General features: G+C 34.5%; 2 protein-coding genes across 2 annotated transcripts in view; both read right to left on the reverse strand.

Annotated features, from left to right (window-relative positions):
• itsn2a (intersectin 2a) overlaps positions 1–14,606 on the reverse strand; it is a 104,090-nt gene extending 89,484 nt beyond the window's left edge. The window contains exon 1 of the mRNA XM_056480838.1: positions 14,403–14,606. The gene's annotated coding sequence lies outside the window, so the exon portion shown is untranslated. The remainder of the gene's footprint in view (positions 1–14,402) is intronic.
• A 2,338-nt stretch (positions 14,607–16,944) lies between these two features.
• mrpl19 (mitochondrial ribosomal protein L19) lies at positions 16,945–21,699 on the reverse strand. Its single transcript, XM_056481324.1, has 6 exons — positions 21,609–21,699; positions 21,343–21,451; positions 18,848–18,966; positions 18,588–18,722; positions 17,689–17,870; positions 16,945–17,567 (listed from the first exon to the last, which is right to left on the reverse strand). Exons 1-6 carry the CDS (start codon positions 21,682–21,684, stop codon positions 17,346–17,348), a joined length of 843 nt encoding a protein of 280 aa, XP_056337299.1. The 5' UTR covers positions 21,685–21,699; the 3' UTR covers positions 16,945–17,345.
• Between the last annotated feature and the right edge of the window lie 579 nt (positions 21,700–22,278).

Below are 22,278 nucleotides of genomic sequence, written 5' to 3' on the forward strand. Positions count from 1 at the left end.
TTCCATATATAATATAAACATAATGCTGTGTACAATATATGTATTTATTCCATATATAATATAAACATAATGCTGTGTACAGTATATGTATTTATTCCATATATAATATAAATATAATGCTGTGTACAATATATGTATTTATTTCATATATAATATAAACATAATGCTGTGTACAGTATATGTATTTATTCCATATATAATATAAATATAATGCTGTGTACAGTATATGTATTTATTCCATATATAATAAAATATAATGCTGTGTACAATATATGTATTTATTCCATATATAATAAAATATAATGCTGTGTGCAGTATATGTATTTATTCCATATATAATATAAATATAATGCTGTGTACAGTATATGTATTTATTCCATATATAATATAAATATAATGCTGTGTACAGTATATGTATTTATTCCATATATAATATAAATATAATGCTGTGTACAGTATATGTATTTATTCTATATATAATAAAATATAATGCTGTGTACAGTATATGTATTTATTCTATATATAATATAAATATAATGCTGTGTACAATATATGTATTTATTCCATATATAATATAAATATAATGCTGTGTACAGTATATGTATTTATTCCATATATAATATAAATAGAATGCTGTGTACAGTATATGTATTTATTCCATATATAATATAAATAGAATGCTGTGTACAGTATATGTATTTATTCCATATATAATATAAACATAATGCTGTGTACAGTATATGTATTTATTCCATATATTATATAAATATAATGCTGTGTACAGTATATGTATTTATTCCATATATAATATAAATATAATGCTGTGTACAGTATATGTATTTATTCCATATATAATATAAATAGAATGCTGTGTACAGTATATGTATTTATTTTATTTTTCCTTCCATGGACATGTGTTCAGAATTAGCAAGTCTGCTAAACCACATAAACAACTGAGGTTAGTTTGTCCAGTGTAATTATGATGTCTAATAATTTTCTATGTCAAATAAACAATAAATAAATATTCATAAAGTGACCACCACAATCAATAAGAAAACTCACTTTTAAACAATCAGGTCCAATCAAATGTCAAAACAATGTTTTTCTCTCTCTTTTGACAGCACTAGCTTGCTAAAAATGGCACTAAATGTCTCTCTAAATGATTTAAAAATGGTCAAAACCAACCAAATGTTGCAATCCTTGCATTTTTAGGGGTGACTTCTGAATTCTGTACATTCTGAACTATCATTTTGAATCCTCACAGTCATTTCTGCAATTCTCTCACCGACTGGAATAAACGTCATGGGTCTGGCATTTTTGTGCAATAAATTTAAGCTGGGCAGAAGCAACATTTCTATTTACACTCACACAAATATGTTTCCCTCAGGCTCTGAGAAAACATTACATAGGATTCAGACCGCACACATAAACAAACTCATCACATGATGGTGTTTCAGTAGATGAGGACAGGCAGATATATGTATTATATTAATGGCGTAGGCTTTCTGATGGATGTCTGCTCCAGGGTTAAAACTGTTGGTTCCCCCTTCAATATTTTTTGTTGATATTAAATGAACAAAGAATGTAATATCATGGATTATTCTTGTACAGAATGAGTGACTGATTTTTATAAAACAGTTTAGTAAATAATAAATTAATATGGGTGGGAATCACCAGAATCCCCATATGATATTATCACAATATTTCACGATACAATATTACTGTGATTTTTGATATACAGCACCATTCTGTAAAATATCACAATTTATTGTAAATAAATGGGTTGTCAAGAGGACAAACTGACCAACACTTTAATAATAACTGGTCTGAATTGTTGTAGGCACTTTCCACAATGGCGCCATCATTCATTTCTTTTTCGGCTTAGTCCCTTTATTAATCTGGGGTCACCACAGCGGAATTAACCGCCAACTTATCCAGCATTTGTTTTACGCAGCGGATGCCCTTCCAGCCGCAACCCATCACTGGGAAACCCATACACACTTATTCACACACACACATACACTATGGACAATTTAGCTTACCCAATTTACCTGTACCGCATGTCTTCGGACTGTGGGGGAAACCGGAGCACCCGGAGGAAACCCACGCAAGCGCAGTGAGAACATGCAAACTCCACACAGAAACACCAACTGACCCAGCCGAGGCTCGAACCAGCGACCTTCTTGCTGTAAGGCGACAGCACTTGGCGCCATCATATTTCACTCCATTTTAATATACTGCATGATGGTGACCCTGCTCACCAAAAAGAAAACTAAACCCCACAATTGTCTGTAGTGGACTGTAAAAAAAAGATTTTAATATTCAACAAAATAATTGTGCAATAAAATATTGGGAATCTTTTGATATGGGCGTCCATGTATTGATATAATATTGCCACAGAAAATATTGCGATACTATGTGTGTATCGATAATGTCCTCAACCTATAAATTACCATTGTTTTTTTAGACATAATGTTGTCTGTAAATTTTGCTAAAAGTAAATCAATCGCAGGACTCTGTTTCATATCAACACAGTAGATTCCGTGATTCAAAAGAATTGATTGAACCAATGATTCAAGTGGCCATTTCTAATGAGCCACTCACTTATTTCCTGAATGAATCAGCTGTTTAAATGAATCTAATGAAAGAAAATCTGATTTTTATCTGAAAGGTAAAAAATACTGCCTTCAACTGATGCATCTACTGTTCCCATTTCTTTCTTTCTTGCTGGCTGTTTGTATATAGGACTTTTCCAATCATTTGATGTAACAATGCAAAAATGCTTACGCAATATGTAAAAGCAGACAACTGAAATCCATACATAATGATAACTGCAATGATACCTGCAAAACTGCACCAACTACTATGGGTTTGTGTTATTATCTGAACTCAGAAGACTGACTTGTTAAAAATGGACAAGCTGGACCCTGTTTACACCTTTATTTGGTGTCCATTTATGAACAGACTGAGAAAAATACAACCTAATACCAGGTATAGACAGATCCAAAAATGATTCCTCATTTGCGTCAATATGGATAAAATCAGCATTAAGATATGCAGTGTGAATGTGTGTTTATGTATAACAAAGAGTTGGTGTTAAATCTGCCAAGAGATTCTAAGCCTTCAAGGCAAGGAATATGATATACAAGCTCGCTTGTATACATGAACACATTAATAAGCCACCCCACCCAAAATCCTTGAGTTTAAACTGTGCCAAAGCTCACATTGAAGAACACTTCTTATGAAATCCTCACTCTCTTTCTCAATCTACCTTCCTCTGTTTGTCTCGTCCTTATCCTTCACTACATCTCTCACAGCCACATACAAATGTCCCTTGAGCTGATAGCGAAGGCCACCTGCGGCACTGGCAAATCAGCATTCAACATGTAACCCTCCTCACACAGCACATGCCTGTTCTGAGTGCGCTACCCAGCATGCTTTGTGCAAAGGAGGGGAATAAGGACTCCTCTGTCCACACAGGAAACAAGCATATGAAACTTGCCAGCAGAGACCACACTGGCCATTTAGAGAGTCAGACTGAACGATGCTGCAGAGGTGACCGTGAGCATTACAAAAACAACCACAAATGAAAACAAAGTCTGTATTATTGCTGTATGATTAATACTCATACCTATTTCACAAAATGTGCAGCCACATTCACACAAGGGAGGCAGATTAAGTAATATAAAGAGCAATAATCTAGATTAAAAACTAATGACGAGTTGTTTATCCCCTCAGAATGTCATATTATCATGCATTCATTTTACACAGCTGAATGAACCGCCAACTATTCCGGCATATGTTTTACGCAGTAAATGTCCTTCCAGCTGCAAACCAGTACTGGGAAAGACCCATACACTCTCACATTCACTCACACACAGACATACACTATAGCCACGGAGCACCCAGAGGAAACCCACACGAACATGGGGAGAACATGCAAACTCCACACAGAAATAAAAACTGGCCCAGCCAGGACCTGAACTATCAACCTTCTTGCTGTGAGACGACAGAACTAACCACTAAGCCACCATGTCGCCCATCATATTAACAGTAAGTTCATATTTTAGCATTATTTGGCTGAAGCAAGTTTCACTAGGCGCTAATTTGCTAAAGGGAGAATGCTAATTCTTTCCCAGAGATGGGTTGCAGCTGGAAGGGCATCCGCTGCGTTAAACATGCGCTGAATAAGTTGACGGATCATTCCGCTGTGGCGACCCCGGATTAATAAAAGGTCTAAGCCGAAAAGAAAATTAATGAATGGGAATACTAATTCTCCATTGGTCTTTCCTCAAGGTTTTGGGAAAAAAATAAAACTCTGTGGCTGGTTGATGCTTTTGTTAGTATGGAAGTCAACGGCTACCAGTTCTACATTCTTCAAAATATCTTGATTTGTGTAAAACTCATCCAACTTTAAAACCATTTGTAGCTGAGTGAATTGTCTGTACATTTTCAGTTTTGGGTGAATGATCCCCTTAACCATGTAATCTGTAACACTGTGCTTTAAAAATGTAAGCTGCTAAAAAGAATGACAGAAGTTGTGATTCATCATGAACTAAAACAATGTTGTGGTACTTGTCCTTTATTTATAAAGTTGCTAACCACTGACTATTTTAAACAACGCTGTGGCTTCAAAACTGATGCTGAGGTACATTTTGGGTAATCGGTGTTCCAGATTAAATTGTGAATGATTCATTGATCATTTTTGTCCAAAACACATCGCAAAACAGCTTTATTATGTTGGTTATGTACTTGACAGTTCATAAATTGAGCAAACCTACTGTTAAAGATTACACAAATTCTTATCAGTCGGGCTATAATGAGTAAACACAAATGTGAAATACATTTACTAAAGCATCCATGAAATTTCAGTTTGATTCTACAAGTTTTTAAGCTGTTTTATATTGATTGTGTTTTGTGGAACTCAAGCCTGAATCTGAGCACTCAACCATAACAACTGCAATTCTATATATGAATTACTACAATAATAAAATATTAGATGAGCTACAAACCAAGATCTCCACATTGAGTAATGCCTCAGAACTGGAGCTGTTCTAATAAATAAAGTAAGCCCTAATAAAGGAACTAATTCATTTGCTCAGTTTTTTTTTAGAAAACTTTCGTAACATTTTTTCTAGTTTGTTATAAATATATTAAATATAATTAGGGGTGATACAGTCGCTCACTGGTTAGCACTGTCGCTTCACAGCAAGAAGGTCGCTGGTTCGAGTTTCAGCTGGGCCAGTTGGTGCTTCTGTGTGGAGTTTGCATGTTCTGCCTGTGTTCGCGTGGGTTTCCTCCGAGTGCTCCGGTTTCCCCCACAGTCCAAAGACATGCGCTATAGGTGAATTGAATAAACTAAATTGGCCATAGTGTGTGTGAATGAGTGTGTATGGGAGTTTCTCAGTACTGAGTTGCAGCTGGGAGGGCATCTGCTTTGTAAAACATATGCTGGATCAGTTGGCGGTTCATTCTGCTGTGGAGACCCCTGATGAATAAAGGGACTAAGCCGAAGGAAAATGAATGAATGAATGAATGAATGAACAATATGTAATTAATTTTTTTATTGCCAAACGCAAGAGCCCTTTCACAACAAAAAATTCACTGAATAAACCTCACACTGAAGGAAAGCCAAAAGAACACTGCAGGATAAGGAAGATGTAAATCGGCATGTACACATTCATATTCAACTACAGCAAATTATGTCTACACAAAGAACACAATACCATTGTGTTATACATAATAAGCAGTACATATGAAGAGTTCAGATGCAAAAACGTCTAAGGCCCGTCTAAGGCCAAATCCCAATTCTAACCCTACCCCTCGTTTTGCGCTTCCACATTTTGCATTTTCACGTCAAGGGGTGTCCCAATTCTCTTTATCTTAAAGGCGTAGGGCTAAGGGGAAGGGGAAAATACCCCTTTGAATGAAAACTTTTCAGGACCACACTCAAAACCAAGGGGTAAGAAAATTTCCCAGAATACACCAGCCACAACGGCAGGATTGCTGCACCCAGAACTAAGGAGATCCACAAATTAGTATTTTTTGTAATTATTACAAATTTTTACAACAAACAAACACATGTTTTAATATATTCAATACCACGTTCGTGTTTTACCATGTGCTTTAAAAAAAATAAATAAATAAATAAATAAAAAAAGCTAAAATAAAAACCGCAAAATTTCGCGATCTATAATAACTCCTGTACAGCAGTCCCACAACATTCTGACACTCGATGACACTCGAATACCCCGTCAGTAGTGTCTAATGGCCAGGAATGGGCTTTTTACAGTGTTTGCTATAATGTTAATGTTGTTTTCTTGTGTATACATTGATGAATATGGCCACGGTGTAAATGCACAGTATTGTTACGATCTTATTGCCACATTAGATCGTTATGATAACATAATATATGCCTTCAGGGATTTCCTGAAGATAAAAAACAAAAAATAACACAACTGGAATAACTACAGCAGTCGCGATCGTCAATCTCATAAGAAGCAAGAAATCGCGATGACCTATGATGACGTGTGCAGGTGCTGTAGTGCTGTCCCAATTCTAAGGGGTAAATTTTGAAGCCCTTCCCCTTCACACTTGGTTTTAAGGGCCAAGGGGAAGGGGAAGGGGAACAAAAATAGAATTGGGATTGGGCCCTTGTGTCATCTGAAATTTTCTTCTAAAATTAGCATTTTTCTCACACTATCTCTTTATTCAGTAGTTCCACTTCACTTATGGCAAAGAATAGGTTATTTTCAGCTATTTTAACATGAAATAACAACATAATAAAAATAAAAACAGAGGCAGAGAAAAATGCTCATTGTAGATAAAAATTCTAGATGGCGCTTAGAGGTTTTTTCATCTGAACTCATCATAAAATATCATGTAAACACAAACTTTTATTTTGCATATTACAAAACGCAATTAGTCGTTTGGAAGCACTATGTGAAAGTTCTGTAACAATTCTAATCTGATTGCAAAATTTGCATTACTTGCGTTTTATTACCTACAACACAGGTCACTAGTCCTCAAAGTGTACTTTTAGACATGTTTAAACCGTAATAAGGGGCGGAGCACTGCAGCAAAAGATATCTTTCAGCTTTTTTTCACCAACACAAGCAAGTGTTTATCTAGCGGAGTTACACAAGCAGTGCTGGCGCTTCAGCTCTAGCATGCTTTTTCTCACAGTTCACAGCATGCGTGTCTGTATAAACAGTAGCACAGAAGGCAGGAGCCACGTTCTCCTAAAAGTGCACATTCAGGAAGCCGCTTGTCTTCTCCACCGCACTTCACTCAGGTCCACCGTTCAGCTTGAATGGCTTGTCTAAGTTCAAAGAAGCACATCCATCAATCTATTTATCTCCTCAACAGAGAAGCGCCGAAAAAACCTTTCTCTGTCTTTTTACATTTGAAGGTGAACAAGAAGAGCGGCAAAGTGCTTTTGTTAGTGTGGCGCTGTTACTCCATTGATATTCATGGTACCAGATTGTATGATGGACAGCAAGAGAATTTGACTCTCGCTGATTTGATTATTTTAAAGAGTGTATTGAGGACACATGGTCTCACACACACACACACACACACGAGCACAATTTCATTTTCAACCTCCCTTCTTTATCCCTTTCTCTTTATATCTCACTGGTGAAATCTCTCTCACACACATACACACACTGTTGGTATTTAGGGCAGCCAACATCCTCTAGTAGGAAGCAATCCTCTGTGTGTGTGTGACATATAAGGCATATTTCTGGGGCACTCCACCCTGTTCCCACTGGGAGATTTTCACACACACACCAGTGCAGAACATGGGCGGTTGGCATTTGAGAGTGAAATAAATTTACCGAGTTCAAACTCAAATAGAAAGCATGTCATGTCAACTGTCCACATGATCACTTGCACAGTTTTCTGTGTGAGTTTGCTTATAAAGTCAAGCCATTCACAATGTTTAAATTAATGTTAAAGTACATGACTATTACCACTGTTAGCTTTCTAGGAAATGACATTATCTGCATAGATTCTGTACACATAAAAGGGTACTGAAGACACCAAAAAGAGTTCAACAGTTCCTTGCAGTAAAAAACAAATTCTTTCCAAAGAGAAATTTATTTCAAACAATAACTGACAAACTTTTAATGCATCTTAAACTATAACTGACAAACTTTTAAATGCATCTTAAACTATAACTGACAAACTTTTAATTTAATTTTAAATAATAACTGACAATCTTTTAAATTCATTTTAAACAATAACTGACAAACTTTTAAATTCTTTTAAATAAAAAAACTGACAATCTTTTAAATTCATTTTAAACAATAACTGACAAACTTTTAAATTCTTTTAAATAAAAAAACTGACAATCTTTTAAATTCATTTTAAACAATAACTGACAAACTTTTAAATTCTTTTAAATAAAAAAACTGACAATCTTTTAAATTCATTTTAAACAATAACTGACAAACTTTTAAATTCTTTTAAATAAAAAAAACTGACAATATTTTGAATTCATTTTAAACAATAACTGACAATATTTTCAATTCATTTTAAATAATAACTGACAATATTTTCAATTCATTTAAATAAAAAACTGACAATATTTTGAATTAATTTTAAATAATAACTGACAATATTTTCAATTAATTTTAAATAATAACTGACAATATTTTCAATTCATTTAAATAAAAAACTGACAATATTTTGAATTAATTTTAAATAATAACTGACAATATTTTAAACTCATTTTAAACAATAACTGACAGTATTTTAAATTCATTTTAAATAATATCTGACAATATTTTGAATTCATTTTAAACAATAACTGACAATCGTTTAAATTCATTTTAAACAATATCTGACAATATTTTAAATTAATTTAAATAAACTGACATAATTTTCAATTCATTTTAAACAATAACTGACAATCTTTTAAATTTATTTCAAACAATAACTGACAATTGTTAAAACTTATTTTAAACAATAACTGACAATCGTTTAAATTCATTTAAAATAATAACTGACAATCTTTTAAATTTATTTCAAACAATAACTGACAATTGTTAAAATTCATTTTAAACAATAACTGACAATCTTTTCAATTCATTTAAAACAATAACTGACAATATTTTCAATTCATTTTAAACAATAACTGACAATATTTTCAATTCATTTTAAATAATAACTGACAATCTTTTAAATTCATTTTAAACAATAACTGACAATATTTTTAATTCATTTAAATAAAAAACTGACAATATTTTAAATTCATTTAAACAATAACTGACACTATTTTAAATTCATTTAAATAAAAAACTGACAATATTTTAAATTCATTTCAACAATAACTCACAATCTTTTAAATTAATTTAAACAATAACTGACAATCGTTTAAATTCATTTTAAACAATAACTGACAATATTTTAAATTCATTTTAAACAATAACTGGCAATCTTTTAAATTCATTTTAAACAATAACTGACAATATTTTCAATTCATTTTAAATAATAACTGGCAATCTTTTAAATTCATTTTAAACAATAACTGACAATCTTTTAAATTCATTTTAAACAATAACTGACAATCTTTTAAATTCATTTTAAACAATAACTGACAAACTTTTAACGACAAACCCGCTCAAAAGCTGTTAATCAATATTAAAAGCTTTTGCTGAAGACATGTGATTGTATGAATTCAATTTAATTTTAAAACAATTGTTTAACAGCAGGATTTGAGCAGAAAAACTACATTAGTTATGATGCTGCACAAAAATTTCATCAATTAGAGAGCTGCAGTGTGCAAAGTAGACCAAAATAAATCTTTAGTTCCACGCCATCCAATAAAGCACCATGAATAAATATACAGTACATGTATATTTTACAACAAACTTTAAAAAAAATGTTAGACATAACACATACCCCATTCGCATTTTTTCCATTACTTACAAGGCATTATGTAAAATTAAAATTTGTCATTCTAAATTTTTCCCTGATAGACACGTGTTTTTTATGTTCTCCTGAACCCTCCTCAGCCCACATTTCAAATTTTGTGGAGTTGTTTGAAACCTTTGTTTCAGCTTCTAATGAGAAATTTAAACTGGCTTGGGAGGGTGAACTTGAAACTTTGATATCAGAGGAACTATGGGATAAGTGCCTGAATGCAATACAGTCCTGTTCGATAAACAGTAGGCATCAGTTAATACCGTTCAAGGTCATTGATCGCCTGCACCATACCAAAGCCAAATTACACAAATAAATTTAATTATTTCACCTATTTTAGACAAGTGTTAAATTAGAGAAAACCAGCTCATGCATTTTGGTTTTGCCCCTCTTTGTTTGATTTTTGGACAAACAATTTTGACAATATTTTCCTCCTATACCAGCTTGCTATTGTTGGTGTTTCAGAACACTCCCTCACCCTTTCAAAACATCTCCAACAAGCCCTCACTGTGGTCAAGCGACTAATACTTAAAAACTGGAAATCTCCTTTACCTCCTTCTTTTGAATCTGGTAAATGGATATGGCCTCTGTTATCCATTTGGAAAGGCTCCGATTTATGAGGTTCAATTCTAATGGAAAATTCTTTGTAACCTGAGAACCCGTTCTCAGATACTTAGACCTAAAACATGCTCAATCCAAATCCAGCATCCCTCATAATTAGCATACTACCTTTTAGGACTTTTTGATGACTCTGTAACACTACATTTCTATTTTTGTATCTCTAACAGCTGAACCCCCATGGCAGTTGATATTATATTTACCTGTAAAGTTTGTATATTCTGAGACAAAAATCAAATAAAAGCATTTTTTTGAAAAGACAACTAAAATTAACAACTTTGTATGAATATTTTTATGATTGCTGTTTTTTTTTTTACTTTGTTTTTATATTTATTTGATTGCGTCATTCAAAATGCTTTGTGTGATTGTTCTTTATCACATTAAAACTAATAAGAACACAGTCTTGTATCTTTGTACATGATTTTCATACACATCTTTGCTTTAAATCATGATTGCAATGTTGTACAGTAATACTTCTGAGTGCAGGTTTGTTTGGTTGGTGGCTTCTAACACATCATCAACAACATTACTGTAAATCTGTCTTTAAACAGAACTGCACAAGTGCAATCTATTCCAGAACATTGATGCTTTTAAAATCAAATAACCAGATTGTATTAAAAGTCATGTCTGTCCACAAATTAACAAGCCCTGACAATTATTAATGTTGCCACCTTGACATGTTTCACAGTAAAGAGTATCACAGTGCCAACAAGGAAAAAAAAGAAATGATAGTCAGCATATTTACCCTGACCAGATTCATCCTTTCATGGCAGGTTATTTACTACTGTGACTGGCCCATGCCCCACATACTGAGAAGATGCAAGAGCCGAAACAGATTGTAGCCTCTGTGCTTTGATTAACAGCGCTGGCCTTGGGGGGAGAGAGTTATGAGAATATATGGCAGTTGGCACACACTACATAACCTACTTCTACAAAAGTCTGTGAATCTAAAAAGTTCAGACGAAAGAACCTGGGTCACACTCCACAGTACAGTCCTCCTGTTACAGTATCATTTAATAAGTTCAGAGTGTAACTAATCAACAATTTGATAGGGTTGGTGTTGGTTGTGTATATTCATTGGTTGTAATTAGATGTCATGAAGTTATGTTTGATTTCTTGATCTAAAATAGGTACCATTTCTCAGAATCAGTTCAATGTTAGCAATGAAAAATACTTTCATTATAGAAATCAAAAGTTATACATGTAAATATTAAAATGCACATGGACTACAATAAACACTTCTTATGAAGTTTTGAATTTTTATGAACTACATAAAAAAATGAATATATGTAACAAATGTAACGCTCATTGTTAGTTAAATGTTTGTGAAACCAACATTGTTGTTCATTCCTTCATTTATTTTTCTTTTCGGCTTATTCTCTTTATTAATCTAGGGTCGCCACAGTGGAATGAACCGCCAACTTATCCAGCATATGTTTTACACAACGGATGCAGTTCCTGCTGCAACCCAACACTGGGAAACATCCATACACACTCATTCACACACATACACTATGGACAATTTAGCTTACCCAATTCACTTATACCACATTTTTGGACTTGTGGGGGAAACCGGAGCACCAGGAGGAAACTCAAGCGAACATGGGGAGAACATGCAAACTCCACACAGAAACGTCAACTCACCCAGCCGAGGCTCGAACCAGAAACCTTTCTGCTGTGAGGTGTTTTTTTTAGATTTTCACATATATGTGCAGATTGCACATCACTGATAACAAAATTATCACTCAATATTAGGCATGGGACAATAAACAGTTTCAAGGTATACCGCGGTTTGGAAAAAGACATGGCTTTAAAACCACCAAAGTATTCTGTTATACCGTTCCTAAGGTGTATGTATTTTTTTTACAAATATTTTATTTCGGGGTTTTTTTAGGGCAACAGTATCTTCAGCAGAAAAGGAACCTCTCAATCAAAAGCTACAGGTCAAAAATATTTGAAATGTTTCTTAAATCAAAACATATTTTGTTCAATGTATACCATTAATAGAAATTTGTGTATTTATTTTTGTAAACTAGAGCATGGGACCATATTGTAAAGTGTACCCAAGATCATCAGTATTATCTGAATATTAAGAGGTGAAAGCCTGACAATATCAGTACAACTAAATTCTCTGTATCAAAATGAAAATCATTCACCAGCTTCAAATGTTTTAGTAAAAAACACAAATGCAACTTATTAATTATACTTTGGAAATAAGATTCAGATGTCTGTGATATTTTATCACACCTAGCTTGACATAATTTCTTCATAGTGCGAGCATGTTTGTTCGGATTTAGATTAACAATACCTACTGTAAGCTGATCTGAACTTTGGACTTTAAATAAATAAATAAATAATATGAAAAATGATATAAACGGAACACAACTATGTCAAGTGAAATAAATTTTCTGGCTTATTCTTAAAATATGACTTTGAGAACCAAATGTAATCTTTTAAAGTTGAACTCCTGTGTGTGTGAACAACATTAACAACCAATCTCACAGTGGAGAGAAAACAGCAGTTAAGAAAGTTAAGAAAGCATCTGTTCATAGCAATATGGCTATGTTTGCACAAACCGAATTCATTGAAATCTAGTCGACAAGGTGACTCAAATTACACTGTTTGAATATATATATAAAAGGTTCACAGAAGTATGCAATAAACATCACATGATTTTCCAGGAAGAGCATCCCAAGCTCTCTACATAAGATTCAATCTACAGGCTTTTATAAACAACCTAGGAGATTAGGGCAAGTCTGATTTTTAACGTTTCATTACAAACAGATCACTCATTGATAATAAAATGTGCTTGATACATGAGCAGAATCAGACGATTTCTGAATAAAACAATATATAAAAAAGAAATGATACAAACAAAATAATTATTTAATAAAATGAACCCATTACAAATGGCATCTCTTACGTTTTAACTATTTGTTTAATGTTAATGCTATGTTAAATATTTTAACTACTTTCCAGCTAACCCCAATAGATTTGCCAAGTGTAAGAAAACATTGTAAATGCAACTAAAATGCCTTAAAGGGATAGTTCACCCAAAACAGAATATTCTATCATCATTTACTCATCATTCAGGTCACAAACCTGCAAGAGTTGCAGCTCAAAACATGATATTTTGAAGAAAGCTGGAAACCTGCAACCATTCATTTCCAGAGTATTGGTTTTTCCTATGCTACGGAAAACCATGCTTACAGGTTTTCAGCTTTCTTCAAAATATCTTCTCTTGGGTTTAACAGAATAAAGAAACTCAAAGATTTGGAACCACTTGAGGGAGTAAACAGTGAGTGTTTTTTTTATTTTTATTTTTTTTTTTTTGGGTGAAAACACAATCCCGATTTATATTTTCCCCCAATTTCTTACATGTAACCAGAACCCTGTCTATTAAAAGCGCTCATTTAGTCAACAAATGAATTAACGGTCACCAAAACAAGTGCATGAGGGAGGCAGGTGCACTAGTGGGACAGGTGTGTTACATCTCTGACGACACCTTCAGCGTCCCGCAGGGAAACACTTAGAACGATCCAGCTCTTATATTTCAGGTTGTTATGAAGCTTAAATCGGATTGAGTTCCCCTCTTAAGTTCACAACCTGCACAACAAGTTTGTCCGTTATATGCCTGAAATCAATGACAGCGAATCCGCTCCTTCTCCAGAAACCTTCTGCGCTTTTGTTCCGAAACTGCGCTTGTTTCCCTCTCGGATAAAATTATTAAGAACTGCTCGTTAGACATGAAATAGGCTGAAAAGTGATTCGCAGATATTAACAATAGGCACCGGCAATCTTATTGCAAGCATCACAATAGAATAACCCACAATGAATAGCAAAAGATAAACGCTTACCGTGCGCAGGGCGAATGAGAAAGACGGGGTGTTTTTGTGATTTGTGCGTAACCGGAAATATCCGCGGATAACGGAGGACGTGCGGTTGAGGTTTCCAGGTGAAGTATCGGCTGTACCTGCTCTCTCACACACTGCAGATCGCGGACTGCGGCGTCGCTTCACTCTCCACAAGTGATAGGGCTGACGTCACTCTCACAACAGCAGGATGGGCGGAGCTCCGTAGTGCTGCACAGATGTGCTCGAGGATTAGCGCGCGCGGATCCAGAAGATGAGCTCCACAAAATATCATGTCAGGAAAATAATGTGACATGCTCGCTCTGTGTGGGATTATACATATCTAGCAGAGAGGCTGAGTTGAAAGAGTAGAAAATGAGAAGTCACTGATGTGGAAGTCTGTGCAGTGTGCAGCTTTAGTTTGGACAGTGCACGCTGTTTTAGTTTGGAGAGTTACAATAGGACAAACTGGTTACAGAAATGTTCAGTCAGATTTATAAAAAGATGGTGAATTTTAGATGTAAACAACACCTTGCTGATTAAACATACATACACTGGCCACTTTGTTAGGTACACCTTACTAGTACCGGGTTGGACCCCCTTTTGCCTTCAGAACTCTCTTAATCCTTCGTACCATAGATTTAACAAGGTAATGGAAGCATTCCAGTTTTTGGTTGATATTGACATGATAGCATCACATAGTTGCTGCAGATTTGTCGCTGCACATCCATGATGCGACTCTCCCGTTCCATCACATCCCGAAGATGCTCTATTGGATTGAGCGCTGGTGACTGTGGAGGCCATTTGAGTACAGTGAACTCATTGTCATGTTCAAGAAACCAGTCTGAGATGATTCGTGCTTTATGACATGGCGCATTATCCTGCTGGAAGTAGCCATCAGAAGATGGGTACACTGTGGTTATAAAGGTATGGACATGGTCAGTAACAAAACTCAGTTATGCTGTGGCGATGACACGATGCTCAATTGGTACTAATGGGCCCAAAGTATGCCACGAAAATATCCTCTACACCATTACACCAGCACCACAGGCCTGAACCGTTGATACAAGACAGGATGGATCCATGGTTGTTGATAACAAATTCTGATGCTACCATTCGAATGTTGCTCTAGAAATTGAGACTTATCAGACCAGGCAATTTTTTCCAATCTTCTATTGTCCACGTTTGGTGAGCCTGTGCAAATTGTAGCTTCGGTTTCCTGTTCTTAGCTGACAGGAGTGGCACCCAGTGTGGTCTTCTGCTGCTGAAGCCGCCTCAAGGTTGGATGGGTTCGTGTGCGTTCAGAGATGCTCTTCTGCATACCTCGGTTGTAAAGAGTGGTTATTTGAGTTACTGTTGCCATTCTATTAGCTGGAACCAGTTTGGCCATTCTCCTCTGGCATCAACAAGACATTTGCACCCACAGAACTGCCGCTCACTGGATATTTTGTCTTTTTCGGTCCATTCACTGTAAACCCTGGAGGTGGTTGTGCGTGAAAATCCCAGTAGATCAGCAGTTTCAGCTTTCCAGGCCATCTCACACCAACAACCATGCCAAGTTCAAAGTCACTTAAATCACCGTTCTTCCCCATTCTGATGCACAGTTTGAACTGCAGCAGATCATCTTGACCATGTCCACATGCCTAAATGCATTGAGTTGCTGCCATGTGATTGGCTGATTACAAATTTGTGTTAAAGAGTTGGACAGGTGTACCTAGTAAAGTGGCCGGTGATCTCTGTACACAGTGTGTTGATCTCTGTACATATAATTAACTGGGTCAAATTAAAAGCTGAGTTGACTTAAGTGTAGGAACTACAGGTTAAATGGATAGTTCACCTAAAAACAAAAGCGTACTCACTATCTACTCACACTGCAGCGCTTCCATACCTTGAAGTCAATAGTTACCAGGTTTCCAGCTTCCTTCATAGTATCTTCCTTTGTATTCAACAGAAGAAAGTAAGTAAAAAAGATTTGGTACAAGTGTAAGTAAATAATGACAAAATGAAAAAAAAAAATCTCCTTAAGTGTAGGACTGACATGAAAAAACAAGGTATTTGCTGTTAATTTACTCACCCTCAGGCCATCCAAGAACATTAAAAGAGATAGTTCACCAACAAAATGTAAATTCTGTTATTATTTACTCATCCTTGACTTGTTCCAAAACCATTTTCTTCAGTTTAACACAAAAGTAATTTTGAAGATCTCTGGAAACCGATAACCATTGACATCTATAGTAGGAAAAATACATACTATGAAGTCAATGGCTACCAGTTTCCAACATTCTTCAAAATAACTACTTCTGTGTTCAAAAGAGCAAAAAAAAATGGATGAATAAATTAAAACAAAGACAAAACAACACCAATCCTCAGTGCCACATTAATTATAATTTCTTATTTTCATCGTCAATGTTGAGATCAATTATCATTACTGTCAATTCTAATTGATGCATTATATTTTTGCTAAATAATCATTTTAACCATTCTAAAAACAACAACTACAAAAAAAATCTTATTGACTCTGAACAACTCGATCTCACCAGTCTCAGGATTAACGGTTTAGAATTGATTTATTATTTATTCAGATACTAATTTACATGTAATACTTGTGTTCTCTGCTGCCCCCTAAAGGTCAAGCAAGAAAGTAAAACCACAGAGAAATGCATTTGATGACACTAACGGCACTACAGTAAACAATAGCACAGAATTATTGCTATTATTTTAATTGACTGTGGCCATTTGTAGTTAAGCATCAGAACTGAGCCAGTGATTAAAAAAAGGTATCACTGGCTCAGGGCCTCCCCCCCCAAAGTTACATATCTCCTTGCATCTGCAAAATCCTTTTTGAGGCACTCCACAGACCTAGACGAGCATCTCTCAGATCTGTTCAGCATCTTAAAAGTTGTCACCTGAGCCTCATGTCTATTCACAGAGATAATCTCCACGTACAGTCTACTTTCTGAGATTTTCCTCCACCTCCTCAAAGATCTTCTTCTCTAGACTGGATGTGTCGTACTCCTTCAGCATATCATACTCTCTCCATGGTTGTCCCCACTTCTGCGCATGCTCCATCTGCTCTGGAGTCAAATACAGGTCAAAGCGAATACCCTTAATGTCAAACTTTGGGCGCTCCCAACGTTTAGACCACGGCTTTGGCTTCATTTTTACTTTTAACTACAAGAGAAAGAGAGGAACACACAAGAAAATCTTTAAAGTTTGGTGGCTGAACACCATAAATGTACAATGTAACATTAGAGAACATCAGAAATAAAGATGTTTGACTGAAATCTCCTACCGGATTAACTGGGGCGTCTTTTGTGAGCTCATAATGGACAGGTTGCATGTCAAAGTCGAAGGTGCTGTATTCAGGTAGAGCGTCTCTCAAGTACATGAGATTGTCATCCAGTCGCTTCTCCAGCTTCAACACTTCAATCTTACGCATACGTGGACTGTACAGCTCATAGCATATCTCCACTCCTACAGTGGAAAAAAAAAATGATTAACTTCAAATCTACTGTTTAGTCTCCACTTTCCTTCCTAATCTGCAACTGCCTCTCTGGCTATACCACTAACTGTGCCCTCTCTCTCTCTCTCTCTCAAAAAAAAAATAATAATAATAATTTTTTCTACTAATGTTTTGCTTCTTAGACTTTTACACACCTGAAACTTGTCTATAGCGCTTGTTCACTGCTGCTCTTATAGTTGTGTAAATTGCTTCCTTGTCCTCATTTGTAAGTCGCTTTGGATAAAAGCGTCTGCTAAATGACTAAATGTAAATGTAATGTAAATGTAAATCCATGACTGAACAGTAACAAAAGTCAGATGCACTAGTGATGTAATGACCTGAAAACATTTATATCAAGATTATAATCATCAAAATGATCAGTTAGCAATATTATCATACTTTTGTTAAAATCACTCTGGAAATATTCAAAGATATAAACGTCACACACACACACACCTAAGGCATTCCACCAAATTTTGTAGCTGAAAATGAACAAGTAACAAATAAAAGCTTCATGAGCTTTATTGTTAGTGTTGTGTAATTTAAATAATAAATGTAATCACTTAAGCTTTATTTTGTTGTACACAATTAAAATATTATGCTGCCTCAGCAGTCTGTCCAAAATTAAGCTTTCAGACATAGCCATAATAAAGCAAAACTGAAATTTAAAAAGTTATTGTTTATTTTACCCTGTCCATCAATGACATTCCTAAGTATGAAAGTAGCACCCAATCCTTTTCCAGAGCGCTGAGTGCAGATTCCAACAAAGCGATTCAGGTTCCCGCTCGCGTGAGGATCTGTCATGGTCACTGCTAAAATGCTGCCTACATGAAACAGTAAAGAGAAATGCTGTTTATAAAGAAGGAACAGAGAAGATAGATTTTTTTTAAATCTGTATTTTTATCTTTCTAGCAGCACATATAGTGTTATAGTTGTCTGCATTTCTTACCAACGTAAAACTCTGGAATCTTGAAAACTTTCCTCCTCTGTATCATATCTTTCCGTTCTATATAAAACTTGATTTGGTCTGTGCGCTGGCGAGGAGGGATGAACTCTGGACTTAAAACCCTTTAAAAAAATGAATGCACATTGAAACATGCTACTAACATGCTGTTCAGTTTTAATGTAAAAATGTGAAAGACCCAAGTAGCTAAACGCATTCATGAAAATTGTTTCATCATAGATTACACAACTGACAGCAGTGCTTTCCACACATAGACTTTACTTGGGGAGGCTATTCAGGTATATTAACAGCCGCCCAAGTATATTTAGTGACACTCTTTTTTTTACCATTAAGAACATCCTTTACATTTTTTTGTATCCACCCAATATAACCAAACATCTGCGATCAGTTAAGTAGTGTAAAATCTTCTCTCGTTTACCTGTTTCGTTCTGTGCGTAAGAGCCACCCCTATTTGGGACATAAAAAATTTGTCCGGCCCGAGTTCTAAATCTTGTAAAATGTCCGGCACTCAACTTTTTCTTTCACTTTCTAAAGCTCGTATGCGTTTTTGCATTACCTTTTTACTTAAGCCTACTTTTGCTTGGCTTTGCAGCTGACTGCTCGAGCACAGTCCCGAGAGAAACATTAAATAATTATATTTTTAAATCTAAATGACTTCATTATATAAAGAGGACATAATGACTGGTCTAAAATGGCTGCAAAATATTTGTATACTATTAGTAATGGTTAATCAACGCATTTGCCTTATTAATCTACACGTTTTAGTTTGATAATTATGATTATTTTTAGAGATATTGTCTGTTTTTATTTCTCATTTGCTGATTATTTTACTAATTTGATGATGATAATATATTACAAACTCTATTTTATTTACATTTCTAAAATGCTTTGCCATTCAAGTAGATTCAAGCAGAAGCAGATTTTACCTGTCAGTAGCTGCACAGGGCTTCTGAATAGCATTAAAAAGTAAGAGAAATTGTGGATGTTTTTTTTTTTTTTTTTACTTTAACCTATTAAAAAGAAACGGTGTAAAACAGTCTCATAATAAATACATTTTTTGTTAAAAATTAAATTATGTTTTGCTTGTTGCACATAGTTTACTATTTATGTGACCTGGGTAAATGGTGTGTTTTAATCCGGCTACCACCACAGGTATATTTCAAACCTGTGGGAAGCACTGGACCGTAATATCCGTAAGAGGCAACATTTGCATCTTTTAAAATTAATAATTTATTTATTTATTAATTATAGTACATCAAAACTAAAATGTATGTTAATGAAAAGAATGTGTCTAATGTATCACCTAACTGAATAGAAATCATTTTAATTTACTTGGAATAAAAAGTCAAAATATGGGTGAGATAAATTTTCCTCGTCAGTCAGAGCAACAGAAATATTTATGTAAAAACAATCCAAAACACTTATTCTGAGCTGTACACATTATAGGTGTAGTAATATTACTAATACTCAATTTTAATGCATTTTAAATCATAAAAATTCAGACAAATGAACAAAATCAAGTGGCAAAGTATAAAGATTTAAAACTGCATTGAATTAGTATTATGAATTAGTACTATTCTGTCATACTTGAAGTCGTCAAGAAAGTTGAGATAAAGTTGGTTTTATATTCGCACATTCGTTCAGTGTCAACTTATGACACAGTCCCTACATTGTTTACTATGGTACTTAAATATTCAGTGTGAAATTCACTGCAAGACTGTGAATTATGTTATACTTTTCATAGTCATTGGCTGATAATGTTCATTCATTCATTCATTTTCCTTAAGCTTAGTCACTATTTCAGAGGTCGCCACAACGGTATGAACCACCAACTAATTCCAGCATATATTTTACACTGTGGAAGCCCTTCTAGCTGCAACCCAGTATAGGGAAATAATCGATAATGCGTCCCTATTGCACAAAATTTGCACAGAATACTTTTCTGAAATTATATTAAGAAGATGAAAGTCTGAATGTGCAATTATAAAACCAACTTTACCTCTTTACCTTAGCTTTCTTACCTGTTTCCCAATTTGCACTATATACAGTTTTGCATCTCCACAACTCTGGTTTGCACTCCTTGCCATGTGCCCTTAAGAGTAACTGTATTGTTTACAAAATGTTTTTTTTTTTAACTTATATTCTTAGATTAATTTGAATGTGTTATTGTATTTATTGTAATTTCTTTTTAAAATTCTACTTTGTGTGTTAATATTAAATGTTAGGCACCTAAGGTCTGAGAGTAACGCAGTTTCGATTCTCTGTATGTCCTATACATGTGGTTAAATTGACAATAAAGCTGACTTTGACTTAAAACACATCTGACAAGAATGTTTTGTGTTACATATTTATTTCAATACTACTGAACGACATTTTAGTGACTGGCATGTTCCGATTTCTAATGAATTTTGTGTTACATAAACAAGCAGACTGGTGCAAATTAAAGCATAATCATATCCACTTAGCACAATTGTACATACCGCCGGACTGATGCCTCTTCTTGTGCTTTGTCTGTGAAAACGGGTTTGGTCGGAGGGGTGAATTTCGGTCCATCTGACGCGTGTCTCATTACAGACGTCGACAGAAACCCTAAAGATAAAAAAACAGAACAGTTTATAAAGAAATTATTTTAAATATCAGGCACAGACAAGTAACGCTATCTGCTCTATAATTAACCACAGAGTCATTAGCAGTCTTCTGTTATTATCAACGAACATGAACGTTGTAATGTGTAATAGTAACATACTCTCGTTATGGGGCAGATTTCTTAAAATTCCTAATAAGCCCATCATTTCTCTCGTCCTCCTTGTGCACGCCGCCATGTTTGACCTCTGACAGAGGAGTATCAACATGTAATGTTCTGATTGGCTGTCTAGATTCAATAAGGAAGCACGTGAATGGCTGGATTGAGGGGGGGGGGGGCAGTTCAGTTTACTGTATATGACTAATTGTTGATAATTTTTGTATTCGTCGATCATATATATTTGATATATTAACAGATTTATTAACTTGTATCAAAATATTTATTCTTTACTTTAGTGTAATTTGGTAAAATTATTACATATTTTGGATTAATTATTTGAATTTTATTTATTTACATTGTTGATTCGATGTTTTTTATATTTTTCTATGAGTTTATTTATCTTAATAAATTGTTCGATATTTATCTCATTCTTAATTTTTAAATAGTTTATATTAATCTAGTAAGTTTATTTATTTATTTATTTATTTATTTATTTATTTATTTATTTATTTATTTATTTATTTATTTTGCACTCCTTATGCTTTCTCTCTAAAACTTTCCTCCACGGGCCGTCAAGCACTGACCACATCAGATTGTTTGTTTGTTTGTATTTTTAAGTATTTTTAAAAGATAGCGTTGTGCATATTAAAACGACAACAAAGTCAGTGAATGA

This window comes from Danio aesculapii, chromosome 20 (assembly GCF_903798145.1).
Source record: "Danio aesculapii chromosome 20, fDanAes4.1, whole genome shotgun sequence".
Lineage (NCBI taxonomy): Eukaryota > Metazoa > Chordata > Actinopteri > Cypriniformes > Danionidae > Danio > Danio aesculapii.

Excerpts from the sequence above, each read along its gene's own strand:
- mrpl19 (XM_056481324.1), bottom strand. The coding sequence starts at position 21,684 with ATGGCGGCGTGCACAAGGAGGACGAGAGAAATGATGGGCTTATTAGGA. Across the intron at positions 21,452-21,608 it reads AAATCTGCCCCATAACGAGA|GGTTTCTGTCGACGTCTGTA; the intron begins GTATGTTACTAT and ends TTTTATCTTTAG. Across the intron at positions 17,871-18,587 it reads GAATGTCATTGATGGACAGG|GAGTGGAGATATGCTATGAG; the intron begins GTAAAATAAACA and ends TTTCCACTGTAG.